The sequence below is a fragment of the Cherax quadricarinatus genome, chromosome 67, assembly GCF_038502225.1.
Source record: "Cherax quadricarinatus isolate ZL_2023a chromosome 67, ASM3850222v1, whole genome shotgun sequence".
NCBI lineage: Eukaryota > Metazoa > Arthropoda > Malacostraca > Decapoda > Parastacidae > Cherax > Cherax quadricarinatus.
The window spans coordinates 4655106-4670095 of record NC_091358.1 but is presented as its reverse complement, the minus strand read 5'-3'; the positions used below and the strand labels follow the sequence as shown (position 1 = coordinate 4670095).

The 14990-nt window shown below is 39.8% G+C and overlaps 1 protein-coding gene across 3 annotated transcripts in view; it reads right to left on the bottom strand.

Moving 5' to 3' along the window:
• Window positions 1-14990, bottom strand: part of LOC128699621 (TATA element modulatory factor) — a 104591-nt gene that overhangs the window by 62404 nt on the left and 27197 nt on the right. For 2 of the 3 annotated variants that reach the window (XM_053792352.2, XM_053792351.2), the window contains exon 12: window positions 10738-10890. The exons of the other annotated variant lie outside the window; for it this stretch is intronic. In XM_053792352.2, the coding sequence (XP_053648327.2) occupies window positions 10738-10890 (153 nt within the window). The remainder of the gene's footprint in view (window positions 1-10737; window positions 10891-14990) is intronic. 3 annotated transcript variants of the gene reach the window in all.

The following is a 14990-nucleotide window of genomic DNA, read 5'->3' as shown; positions in this document are numbered from 1 at the left end:
TGCCCCCACCCTTCCCTGTCCACACTGCCAGAGAACGTTTCGTGCGCGGACTGGCCTGACAAGTCACCTGCGTACCCACCAACTTTGACCCCAGGATGACTAGATGGTCCTCGTCGAATCGACGGACAAACAACAACAACATATCACTTTCTAGGCTATTCCACTGCCTGACAACTCTATGACTGAAGAAATACTTCCTAACATCCCTTTGACTCATCTGAGTCTTCAACTTCCAATTGTGACCTCTTGTTTCTGTGTCCCCTCCCTGGAACATCCTGTCTTTGTCCACCTTGTACATTCCGCGCAGTATTTTATATGTCGTTATCATGTCTCCTCTGACCCTCCTGTCCTCCAGTGTCGTCAGGCCGATTTCCCTTAACCTTTCTTCATAGGACATTCCCCTTAGCTCTGGAACTAACCTTGTCGCAAACCTTTGCACTTTCTCTAACTTCTTGACGTGCTTGATCAAGTGCGGGTTCCAAACAGGTGCTGCATACTCCAGTATGGGCCTGACATACACGGTGTACAGTGTCTTGAACGATTCCTTACTAAGGTTTCAGAACGCTGTTCTCAGGTTTGCCAGGAGCCCACATGCTGCAGCAGTTATCTGGTTGATGAGTGCTTCCGGAGACATGCTCGGTGTTATACTCACCTCAAGATCTTTCTCCTTGAGCGAGGTTTGCAGTCTTTGGCCACTTAGCCTATACTCTGTCTGCAGTCTTCTGTGCCCTTCCCCGATCTTCATGACTTTGCATTTGGTGGGGTTAAATTCGAGAAGCCAGTTGCTGGACCAGGTGTCCAGTCTGTCCAGGTCTCTTTGAAGTCCTGCCTGATCCTCATCTGATTTAATTCTCCTCATTAACTTCACATCATCTGCGAACAGGGACACTTCTGAGTCTAACCCTTCCATCATGTCGTTCACATATACCAAAAATAACACTGGTCCTAGGACCGACCCCTGTGGGACCCTGCTTGTCACAGGTGCCCACTGTGATACCTCATCACGTACCATGACTCGTTGTTGCCTCCATGTCAGGTATTCTCTGATCCATTGTAGTGCCCTTCCTGTTATATGTGCCTGATCCTCTTAGTTTCTGCACTAATCTCTTGTGAGGAACTGACTGACTCTGTGTGTGTGTGTGTGTGTGTGTGTGTGCGCACACACACACACACACACACACACACACAGGGAGGTATTACTGTCCTACCAAGTGAGCATAAAACGAAAGCCTGTAATTGTTACATGATGGTAGGATTGCTGGTGTCTTTTTTTTTTTTTTTTTTTGTCTAATAAACATGAAAGATTTCAGGTATGTCTTTCTACTTCTACTTACACTTAGGTCACACTACACATACATGTACAAGCATATACATACACACCCCTCTGGGATTTCTTTTATTTTCTTACTAGTTCTCGTTCTTGTTTATTTCCTCTTATCTCAATGGGGAAGTGGAACAGAATTCTTCCTCCGTAAGCCATGCGTGTTGTAAGAGGCAACTAACAAGCCAGGAGCAAGGGGCTAGTAATTCCTTCTGTCGACATTACTGAAGTTAAAAAGAGAAACTTTTGCTTTTCTTTTTGGGCCACCCTGCCTTGGTGGGATATGGCCGGTTTGTTGAAAGAAAGATGAAAAAGTGTGTGTCTATCTTTTTATAATAAATATCATGAATATTATCTATAAACTTCCTAATCTTGCAATTCATATGTGCAAAATGATGTTATTCCCTTTACTATTAGTATATTATATTCATGAAAAGCTCTAAACCAATTAGGGTCATTCAGCACTGGTACACAACAGTTATGAGAGAAATTTTAGAAGGAAGTGCTTGGATTAAATTCATCCAGACATAAATGACAAAAATCCAGAATTTATGCCATTGCCTTGCAGGTTAGTGCTCCCCATGAATGTGGTAGTAGTAGTAGTAGTAGTAGTAGTAATAATAATAATAATAATAATAATAAAAATAATAATAATAATAATAATATTATTATTATTGCTGAGCTAGTGGGGACCAACAGCATCTCAACAAGGCTGTTAAGACCTAAAAGTAGTGGGCCTAATCACCAGGCAAAGTAAGAGAGAACATCTCAGATGGATCATTTGTGATAAGGCAGACATGACAATCTCATCCACTCACTTGTTGTCATCCACATGTATTAGCACAAAATAAACATTAACTTGGCATCTATGTCACTTGATTATACTATACATCAACTAACGGCCCTAGTCTCTGATTGGACCTCGTAAATTGGAAAGGAAATTTTATGGGAGCAAGAGCAATTAAGAAACATACATAAAAGTAAGTCTGATAATGTATACAGAATGCAATTATAAATTTTTAAGATTTACCCGTCATCTTAATTGTTAATAAGGCAAAAAGAAAAAAAACATCAATCATCCACAATTTATTACAGGTTTCCTTTTTTAACACTCATGGTAGTTTACATCTGTATTCTTGGGGAAGCACTAAACCTATAAGGGTCAGACAATACCTGGGGAAATGGAAGGTATTCAAGTTTATTCCAAGGAAGGGGATGGCAGGTTAAATTCCTTGGATCAAGAGCTTTTTACCAGCATCAAGAAACCTGCCTTATGGCAACAGGATGGTAGTACATTCCTGTCTACTAAACTATTACTTCTTTAACCCTCTCACTGTCCAGACACCTAGAATTTATAGTGCTCTCAGTGTCCACACTTAAAAAAATCTGAAATGGTGGAGAATCTTATTCTGAAGGTACTGACACCAAAATTATGAAATTTAATGAAAAATTTATGGAATTGTGCAGGTGCAAAGTTAGCGGTCTGGGCGCAATTTACACATTGGCGATTTTGCCCACTTTGAGTTCTGTTTTAAGGCAATTAACTATTTCACTAGTATGCCTTCCATTCTATATGTGGAAGATGCAAAACGGCTTTAGCTATCTTTTACTAGGTATTCAGACTTGGATGACAAAAAGAAAATTGAAACTAAATGAGTTTTCTTGTCAGGGTAAACCTCAGTAAAGTACAGATAGGAGATTTTCGTGATTTTTATTGTTGTGCTGTCAGTTTACAGCCTGTGGGATCAAAGAGGACTCTGGGCATCTACCTGGATTCTTTATTGTCATTTCATTGTGTCCCAATTAAATTGCTAAATCTTGCAGTTTTTGGATTTGCAATCTTTAAGCAGTTAGCAAATATCCTAACAAGCAAAGAACCTTGGTCCTTATCCACATATTTGTTTCCTCTTTGAAATGATATTTGCAAATGTTTCCTTATGGGTCTGCTTAACCACTTGCTAAAAGACTTCAGTCTCAACTGAATGGTGGAGATAGACTAGTATTCTCACTCATAACTGGAGCTCTCATTAGTTCATACTTGCATCGGCACCCTATCAAGGCAAGAATTAAATATAACCTTTGTTTATTAATCTTATTTCAACAAACCAGCCGTATCCCACCAAGGCAGGGTGGCCCAAAAAGAAAAATATAAGTTTCTCATTTTAACTTTAGTAATGCATATAGGAAAAGGGGTCACTAGCCCTTCGCTCCCAGAATGTTAATCGCCTCTTACAACACACATGGCTTATGGAGGAAGAATTCTGTTCCACTTCCCCATGGAGATAAGAGGAAATAAACAAGAACTAGTAAGAAAACAGAAGAAAACACAGAGGGGTGTATAAATATATGATTGTACATGCAAGTGTAGTGTAACTTAAGTGTAAGTACAAGTACCATCTGCCTTATGACCTGCTTGACACACGACCACTCGTACTTACGACCATATGTCTGGCAGCAGGGCTGGGTGGGACAATGCATACAGCCGTACGACAGTTGACCACTACTCGTGGCAATGCGCAGTGGAGGAGAGGTGTGTTCCAAAAGGAAACAGAAATAATGGGAAGACCAGAACAAGTCCTAGGTTCACCCAAAGGTGTAGGGAGGCAAAAACTAGGTGCACTAGACAATGGAAAAGGTACAGAAAACAAAGAACCCAGGAAAATAAAGAGATCAGCCGAAGAGCCAGAAATGAATATGCACAGATAAGAAGGGAGGCCCAGCAACAATACGAAAATGACAGCATTGAAAGTCAAGTCTGACCCGAAGCTGTTGCATAGCCACATCAGGAGGAAAACAACAGTCAAGGACCAGGTAATCAGGCTGAGGAAAGATGGTGGAGAGTTCACAAGAAACGACCAAGAGGTACGTGAGGAACTCAACATGAGATTTAAAGAAGTATTTACAGTGGAAACGGGTAGGACTCCAGGAATTCAGAACGGGGGTACACCAACAAGTACTGGATGAGGTACACATAACCGAGGAGGTGAAGAAGCTCTGGTCCCACCTCAAAGGAGGTGGGACCAGACAACATCTCTCCGTGGGTTCTTAGAGAGGGAGCAGAGATGCTGTGTGTGCCACTAACAAAGATCTTCAACACATCCATTGAAACTGGGCAACTACCTGAGATATGGAAGATATCAAATGTAGTCCCAATTTTTAAAAAAGGAGATAGACACAAGGCATTAAACTACAGATCTGTGTCACTAACGTGTATAGTATCCAAAGTCATGGAGATCATCAGGAGGAGAATGGTGGAGCACTTGGAAAGAAACAAGTGTATAATTGACAACCAGCATGGTTTCAGGGAAGGAAAATTCTGTGTCAAAAACCTACTGGAGTTTTATGACAAGGTGACAGTAGTAAGACAAGAGAGAGAGGGGTGGATAGACTGTATTTTCTTGGACTGCAAGAAGGCCTTTGACGCAGTTCCTCACAAGAGGTTAAAGCAAAAGCTAGAGGATCAGGCACACATAACAGGAAAGGCACTGCAATGGATCAGAGAATATCTGACAGGGAGGCAACAATGAGTCATGGTACGTGATGAGGTGTCAGAGTGGGCACCTGTGACAAGCGAGGTTCCACAGGGGTCAGTCCTAAGACTTGTGCTGTTTTTGGTATATGTGAATGACATAACGGAAGGGATAAACTCAGAAGTGTCATTGTTTGCAGATGATGTGAAGTCAATGAGGAGAATTAAATCAGTTGAGGATCAGGCAGGACTACAAAGGGACCTAGACAGGCTACAAGCCTGGTCCAGCAACTGTCTCTTTGAATTTAACCCTGCCAAATGCAAAGTAATGAAGATGGGGGAAGGACAAAGAAGACCACAGACAGAGTATAGTCTAGGTGGCCAAAGCCTACATACCTCACTCAAGGAAAAAGATCTTGGGGTGAGTATAATACCGAGCACATCTCCTGAGGCACACATCAATCAGATAACTGCTGCAGCATAAGGGCGTCTGGCAAACCTAAGGATAGCATTCCGATACCTCAGTAAGGAATTGTTCAAGACTCTGTATACCATATACGTCAGGCCCATACTGGAGTATGCAGCACCAGTTTGGAATCCACACCTGGTCAAGCATGTCAAGAAATTAGAGAAAGTGCAAAGGTTTGCAACAAGATGAGTCCCAGAGCTATGGGGATTGTCCCACAATGAAAGGATGAAAGGTTAAGGGAAATTGGCCTGACAACACTGGAGGACAGGAGGGTCAGGGGAGACACAATAACAACATATAAAATACTGCACAGAATAGACAAGGTGGACAAAGACAGGATGTTCCAGAGATGGGACACAGAAACAAGGGGTCACAATTGGAAGTTGAAGACTCAGATGAGTCAAAGGAATGATGGGAAATATTTCTTCAGTCATAGAGTTGTCAGGCAGTGGAATAGCCTAGAAAGTGATGTAGTGGAGGCGGGAACCATACATAGTTTTAAGATGAGGTTTGATAAAGCTCATGAAGCAGGGAGAGAGAGGACCTAGAAGCATTCAGTGAAGAGGCAGAGCCAGGAGCTATGACTTGACCCCTGCAACCACAAATAGGTGAGTACATCACTCAGGCAGCATCACTTTGAGTTACCCTGCCCTATCAGCAGCATCATACTGTATTAACTGTACTGTACCGTACATATGTACCTAAGTTATTTTGTACTTTTCTATTCATGCATACGAATGTTTTCAGTTTCTTACATTCGAAGTGAATTCGAACACACTGTTTCGTATGCAAATGTTCTCAGAAATGAACAACTGTTTGTGCTGTACACAGTGTTTCTCCTAAACCTTACAGTATAAAATACAGTACTAAAAGCATAAAAAGTAAAAAATGAAATACAAATATATAACAATAAAATAAAATCATTACAATAACTGTGATGTTGATATACAGCAGTAAAATATTTAGTAAAAAGTAACATACGACAGTATGTAGGTATACTTAACATAGCAAAGGTTTGACATTGTGCCCTACCCAGTATGTCGGCAATTTTCTAAGGTTCGACTTGCGTCCATTTTGACTTACGACCGGAACCAAGCTCAGTCATAAGTCGGATGGTACTAGTAGAAGTAGCAAGACGTACCTGAAATCTTGTATGTTCATGAGACAAAAAAAAAAAAGACACCAGCAATCCTACTACCATGTAAAACAATTACAGGTTTCTATTTTACACTCACTTGGCAGGACAGTAATACCTCCCTGGGCAGTTTCTGTCCACCAACCTACTACGTACAGTGGACCCCCGCATAACGATCACCTCCGAATGCGACCAATTATGTAAGTGTATTTATGTAAGTGCGTTTGCACGTGTATGTTTGGGGGTCTGAAATGGACTAATCTACTTCACAATATTCCTTATGGGAACAAATTCGGTCAGTACTGGCACCTGAACATACTTCTGGAGTGAAAAAATATCGTTAACCGGGGGTCCACTGTACATACCTTGTTTATCAGTACTTGGGTTTTATTAGTGTTTGGGTTTTTCTTTCTCTTGGGGTCACTCTGCCTTGGTGGGAAATGGCCAACATGTTTAAAAAAGTTTAATGAACCCAAGTATCTTGATGATATGCTTGTACACTGGAACCTCAAAAATCGAACTGCTCCCAACTCAACCAATTATGTAAGTGTATTTTTGTAAGTGCTTTTATAAGTGTATTTTTGAGGGTCTTAAATGAACTAATCTAACTTACATTATTCCTGATGGGAATAAATTCGTACGGTAGTGGCACTTGAACAGCCTTCTGGACCAAAGAAAGTTCGATTTTTGAGGTTCCACTGTACCTTGTACATTGGGCTTGGGAATGTTTTTGTGAATTGCTGCAGACCCTTTTAGACTGACTGAACCTTGTGCTCTTGAGGAGATATCATTCATATGTCTCAGCTGAAAGCACATTTTTTTTTTTTTTTTTTAACAAGTCGGCCGTCTCCCACCGAGGCAGGGTGACCCAAAACGAAAGAAAATCCCCAAAAAGAAAATACTTTCATCATCATTCAACACTTTCACCTCACTCATACATAATCACTGTTTTTGCAGAGGTGCTCAGGCATTGTACTTCCCATTTCCAGGACTCAAGTCCAGCTATATAAAATAACCGGTTTCCCTGAATCCCTTCACTAAATATTACCCTGCTTACACTCCAACAGATCGTCAGGTCCCAAATACCATTCGTCTCCATTCATTCCTATCAAACACGCTCATGCACGCCTGTTGGAAGTCCAAGCCCCTCGCTCACAAAACTTCCCTTACCCCTTCCTTCCAACCTTTTCAAGGACGACCCCTACCCCGCCTTCCTTCCCCTACAGATTTAAATGCTCTCCATGTCATTCTACTTTGATCCATTCTTTTTAAATGACCAAACCACCTCAACAACCCCTCTTCTGCCCTCTGATTAATACTTTTATTAACTCCACACTCCGAATTTTCTCCATAATATTTACACCACACATTGCCCTTAGACAGGACATCTCCACTGCCTCCAACCGTCTCCTCGCTGCTGCATTTACCACCCAAGCTTCACACCCATATAAGAGTGTTGGTACTACTATACTTTCATACATTCCCTTCTTTGCCTCCATAGCACATGTTCTAGAGCAAAAAATCCTGATGATCGTACTGTCACTCTTGAATACTAACTGTAGTATTTCTTCTTCATTGTTTGTGGTGTTGAATTTAGGGCTTGGTGTACAAGCAATTGTGAATTTCTTGGAAGAACTGACATTCAAAAATAATAAAATTCCAAATTATCATTATAATTATTGTATTATTTTTTAAATTCAATGTACGTCACCTGCAAAAGCTGGGCAATCCAAAGAAGAAAACACATTCACCCTCATTCACTCAATTGCCATCTTTTCCAAAGTGTGCTGTTATCACAATCAGATTACCTCCCTCTAACTGTAACATCTCTACCCCTCATTCAGAGTGAAGGCACTGCCCTTTCTACCTCTAGTGGTAGTACACTACCTCTACTTGTAAACAATATACGTACAGTGGAACCTCAAAAATCGAACTTAATCCGTTCCAGGAGCTAGTTCTAAATTCGAAAAGTCTGAAATTCGAAGCAATATTTCCCATAAGAAATAATGGAAATACAATTAATCTGTTCCAGAAACCCAAAAATATTCACACAAAAAATACAGTTTATAGAGATTAATTACAGTTTTACATACAACAAATACTATAGTTTTTAATTATGTATAGTAATACTTATAAAATAACATTTTTACTTACCTTTATTGAAGATTGGTGATGGCATCTGGAAGATAGGGAGGAGGAGAGAGGGAGTTGGGGTTAGTGTTTGGAAGGAGAATCCCCCTCCATGAGGACTTCAGGTAAAACCCTCTCTGGGGTTACTTCCCTTCTCTGTCTTTTAATGCCACTAGGACCAGCTTGAGAGTTACTGGACCCCTGTCTCACAAAATAACTGTCCACAGTCCTCTGTTTTTGGCACCTCTTTAACATTTCCCTAAAATGGGACATGGTTCTGTCACTGAACTTGTTGCAAAGATGGCTTGTTTCAGCTTGCTCAGGGTGGTACTTCTGCACAAACATTTGGACATCATTCCACTTGGCACAAATCTCCTTAATCTTTGAAGAAGGCACCTCATCCACTCCCTATATTAACACCTTTCGCAACATCAGCTTCCTTGATTTGTTCTTTCTTTGACAGGATAGAACTGATGGTCGACTTGTTTTTCCCATATATCCTGGCAAGCTCAGCAAGTCTCACACCACTCTCATACTTCTGTATTATTTCCTTCTTCACATCTATGGTGTTTCTCACTTTCTTTACCACAGGGGTACCACTAGCAAGTTTCTTTGGGCCCATGGCAGCTTATTTCACAGTCCCACAAGCACTAAACACAATGAAATAATCGTAAAATGCATGAATGAGAGCACAGGTTAGTGTTCACTCAAGCATAAACAAAGCTAGACTGCTCACGGCGCCTGCGCGGGGATGCGGACAGAGCGGGCGGCAGACAGGTCCCATACCTGGCGGTCCGAAAATAGGGGCACGTTCGATAATAGGGACACAGTTTGTCCGAAAAAATGGTCCTATTTTCGAAACGTTCGATATGTGATACGTTCGATTTTTGAGGTTCCACTGTACTGTACTGTTCTACCAGTGTTTGTAACAAAAAACCTACTTGTATTTTGAAGCAGTTTTTCTTCTATGGTTCATAGTTATGACCACTTCTTCTGATAACTGTATACCATAACATACCTTCCAGCTGAGTTAATATGCTTTAGATCTATTTTGAGATTCCCTAATACTTTATGACTAGACCACAGTGATGCTACAGTACTTTGTTTTGGAGCACCAGCAGAGTAAACAAATCTGATCACTAATGTTTGTGTGCCACTTACTTAAGTCATTTTTGCCACTGTATCTTATTATTTAGTTAGAAGCTGTGTGTATGTGTTGGCCAAAAAAAGTTACTTCACTTTATAACACTCAAAATGTTCTTTCAAAAAATTCTACACAATGCCATCCCCATTAGAGCAGAAATGTTCCTGGAGGAAGGACATCTCTGACATGGAAAGAGATGAAATGTGAAGAAAAAACAGATGCAAGGGGATGATATGTAGTTTCCTGAAAAGCAATTTTAGTTACCTAACTACACCATATACATGCAAACTGTCATATCTGCACACCTCTGGCAAAACAGTGATAGTGTGAATGATGGTGAGTGTTTCTTTTTCATGTCACCCTACCTTGGTGGGAGACAACTAGCGTGTTAAAAATAAAAATATACAAAACGAATGTAAGCAGTCAAGAACTCAAGGTCTGAGATACTACACACACCAAGGTAAACATTTGTTATTTTCAACATATATATATATGAGAGCTCAATCACTGTACTTATAGCATTATTTCTAAGTGCAATACCAGTACTTATTATATGAAACCGGTAGGAAAAAGAAGGTTAAGAAAGTAAAAAAAAATAAAAAACACTATGGATATATAGCAATGAATGAAAAAAGATATTCATTACAAAAAAATAGATGAGTAGGATAATAAAAAGAGGATGTTAAAGAAAGAATACATAAATAGGGAAAAAATGAGGAGGTTATTGGAAGAATACATAAGTGAGGTAAATATGTATAAGAAATTAAGGAAACATACATAAGGGGTAAAAGAGAGTGTTAAGGAGAGACAATGGAAGGTGGAACAGCAAAAGACAAATATGAGAGGATAAAAGACAATGTACAGGCTACAGACAGCTTGTGTAAAAATGGGACAATCAGGCTTAAATGTAAAAAAAAATTTAACTACCTTAAGAAAAACAAAAAATACACATCTCAACCTTCACCAATAACCCAAGGCCCTTATCATTGCAAAATCAACTGGAAACCACGAAGCCATACAAACTTACACGACCGCTACCCAACAATTGTTCTATGGAGAAACAATGTACCTTTTTCAAAGTGAGGCTGGTCCTGGAAGAGGACCTGGGAGATGCGGACAGGATCAAGGGTCAGGCTGCCGTGCCCCAGCGGATTATATATGTCTCCTTCCGATTCGCTGATACTGGTGAAGCTTGTGGTCATAGATGAAGGTACAGTTTCCACTTGACAAATAAAATATACGATGGTATAAATTTCCAACAATTGAAACAACTATTGTTTCAGAAAATCTGCTCTTCACTCAATATCCACAAAAATTCTGACTAAACTCTTTTTCTGAAGTATTTTGAAAATTAAGAGTGAATTTTGGAAAAAAAAAAAATATATATATATATATAAACGTGAAATATATTCATACACAATTACAAATTATAATGTGCCTTTTGGCACACACCAATCTTTTTAAAATACAGTGGTCCCTCGTTTTTCGTAATTAATCCGTTCCTAGAGCCGTTACTATAAATGAAATTTACGATTTACGAATCAATTTTCCCCATGAGAAATAATGTAAATACAATTAATCCGTTCCTGACACCCAGAAGTATTAAAACAAAAAAATTTTTTACATGAAATATACATGTAGTACATAAACAATACAATGGGAAATGATGAATGAAACATTAACAGCATAACACTTACCTTTATTGGAGATTCTTCTTAGTGTATGGGAGACTGGAGGAGGAGGAGGAGGAGGAGAGTGGATTGTTTATAGTTTGGAAGGGGAATCCCCTTCCATCAACACCTCAGGTACCATTTGCTTTTCTGGGGTTGTTTCTCTTCTCTGTTTCTTAATGCCACTAGGACCACCTTGAGAGTCACTGGAGTCCTGTCTCGCAAAATAACTGTGGAGAGAGCTCTGTTTCTGGCGTCTCTTTAACACTTCCCTAAAATAGCCCAAGACTTTGTCACTGTACATGTTGCCAACCTGGCTTGCAACAACCTTGTTAGGGTGATGTTTCTCCATAAAGCTTTCCATCTTACCCCACATAGTAAAAATCTCTTTAATTTCTGAAGAAGGCACCTTCTTCCATCTCTCTTCCTCCTCCTCTGCAGCAAGATTCTGAGCTGCGATGTGTTGCTCTTCCTGCTGAAGCTCTTGCAGCTCCTCAGTGGTGAGCTCTTCATTGTGGTCTTCCACCAATTCTTCCACATCCTCCAAACTCACATCCAACCCCATGGAACTCCCCAGTGCCACAATTGATTTTACAACAGACATAGGCTCATTAGGGTCAGTCCCAAATCCTTCAAAATCCCTCTTGTCGACACAATCTGGCCACAATTTTCTCCAGGCAGAGTTCAAAGTCCTGGTAGTCACTCCCTTCCAAGCCATACCTATAAGGGTTATGCAATGGAGGATGCTGACGTGTTCTCTCCAAAATTCCCTTAGGGTCAAGTGAGTGTCTGTGGTCACAGTCAAGGACCTGTGAAACATTGCTTTTGTGTAGTTTTTAAAGTTTGCAATAACCTGCTGGTCTAAGGGTTGGAGGAGAGGAGTGGTATTTGGGGGCAAGAACTTTACTGTGATGAACCCAAACTACTCGAAAATTAGGTCATCCAAGTTTGGAGGATGAGCAGGTGCATTGTCCATTACTAGCAGGCACTTGAGATCCAATTTCTTTTCCAGGAGATACTCCTTTACACTAGGGCCAAACACTTCATTGAACCACTCGACGAAAATTTCCCTCGTGACCCATGCCTTACTATTAGATTTCCAAAACACACACAATTTACTCTTCATAACATTGTTTTTCCTGAACACTCTGGGATTTTCAGAATGGTACACTAGTAATGGCTTCACTTTGAAATCCCCACTAGCATTAACACAGAACATTAGCATCAGCCTGTCTTTCATAGGCTTGTGTCCTGGCATTTCCTTTTCCTCTTGTGTAATGAAGGTCCTCTTTGGCATTTTCTTCCAAAAGAGGCCTGTTTCGTCACAATTGAACACTTGTTCAGGTTTCAGTCCTTCAGCCTCTATGTACTCCTGGAATTCATGCACATATTTTTCAGCCGCCTTGTGGTCCGAACTGGCAGCCTCACCATGCCTTACCACAATGTGTATGCCAGTACAGTTCTTAAATCTCTCAAACCAGCCATTGCTGGCCTTAAATTCACTCACATCACCACTATTTGCAGGCAATTTCTTTACCAAATCTTCATGCAACTGCCTAGCCTTTTCACAAATAATCGAAGTCATAAGAGTATCTCCTGCTAATTCTTTCTCATTTATCCACACCAATAATAACTTCTCAACCTCTTCCAGTACTGCTGATCTCATTTTTGTCAGCATTGTTACTCCCTTTGCAACAACAGCGTCCTTTATTTCCATTTTTCTTGGCCACTATGGAACATAAGGTTGCGTAGGGTTTCTTATACATCCTGGACAGTTCGGCCACACTTGTACCACTTTCATATTGTTCAATGATGGTTTTCTTAAATTCAATCGTATTTCTCACCTTCTTTACCACAGGCTTGGCACTAGGAGCTTTCTTTGGAGCCATGGTAGCTTACTTAGTACTTGCAAGCACTAAAATAAATGGAATATTATGAAATATTTCGCTGGAGCACGTGAGGGGACCTTCACTCACTGGTAAACAATGCCAGACTGGCTGCCGCCCTGGCTCACACTGTGGGTACGCGTCCCGGATGAACTACGACTCGCAAGTCAACCAATGAAAAGCGAGTCCATGTTTATACGAAAATACCCCTATGATTGGCGATATTTACGATTGCCGGGAACTACGAAAAGCGGGGGACCACTGTACAACTAAAAAATCAAATCAAAAACATATTTCTTTAGTGTAATATGGAATCAAGAGAGTAGCTAAGGATTTCTCTTAAAAAAAGAAAGTTAATCTTACAATAAATTATAAAATACACAGTATCTATACTCACTAGCCAAATCATTATGTTGTATTTAGGCTTCTCAACATTTATATACTAATACTGAAGGTTGGTAGCAGTCTGAGTGATGGTGATTTCTTCTTTATCATAATAACTTTACATAAGCATGCTAGAACAACAAACATGTATGTTAGGTAAAAGGACATATGTGTAACTAATGTGACATTTTATTGTGGCAATGTTTCGCTCTCCAGGAGCTTTATCAAGCCGTTACCATAAAGGCTTGACAAAGCTCCTGGAAAGTGAAACGCTACCACAATAAAATGTTGCATTAGTTTCACGTGTCCTTTTACCTAACATAATGTTGTTAATTCTACCAACATTATTGCAACAAACGTAAGAATAAGTCACAATACATTTGATGAAACGATTCACAACTAACCTCTAAACCTCTCTGAATTGTGGGTAAGCTGGGGAACAAAAAATCTGATTTTTTTTTACTCTCAAGTCACCTCTTTTCATACTGTGTGAAACATGTTATTATGATTTGTGTCCTGAAGGCAGGAAGGACAGTGCCTACACTCTGAAAAAGGGGTAGGGATGTTGCAGTTAGAGGGTAATCTGAATTGTGATGTCAGCACATTTTTGGAAATACAGCAACAGAATGAATGATGGTAAATGTGTTTTCTTCTATGTCCAATAAAGTAAAATAATACTTAATAATAATAATAATAATAATAATAATAATAATAATAATTAATAATAATAATAATAATAATAATAAATGGGATAAATGGGATAAAATGGAATAAATGGAATAAATGGGATTAGGTCAGGGGTTTCAAATAGAGTTAGAGCTAAAGAAGGAGTAGCAATAATGTTGAAGGATAAGCTATGGCAGGAAAAGAGGGACTACAAATGTATAAATTCAAGGATTATGTGGAGTAAAATAAAGATTGGATGTGAAAAGTGGGTTATAGTAAGCGTGTATGCACCTGGAGAAGAGAGAAGTGTAGAGGAGAGAGAGAGATTCTGGGAAATGTTGAGTGAATGCGTGGGGAGTTTTGAATCAAGTGTGAGAGTAATGGTGGTTGGGGATTTCAATGCTAAAGTGGGTAAAAATGTTATAGAGGGAGTAGTAGGTAAATTTGGGGTGCCAGGGGTAAATGTAAATGGGGAGCCTTTAATTGAGCTATGTGTAGAAAGAAATTTGGTAATAAGTAATACATATTTTATGAAAAAGAGGATAAATAAATATACAAGGTATGATGTAGCACGTAGTTTGTTAGATTGTGTATTGGTGGATAAAAGGTTGATGGGTAGGCTCCAGGATGTACATGTTTATAGAGGGGCAACTGATATATCGGATCATTATTTAGTTGTAGCTACAGTTAGAGTAAGAGGTAGATGGGAAAAGAGG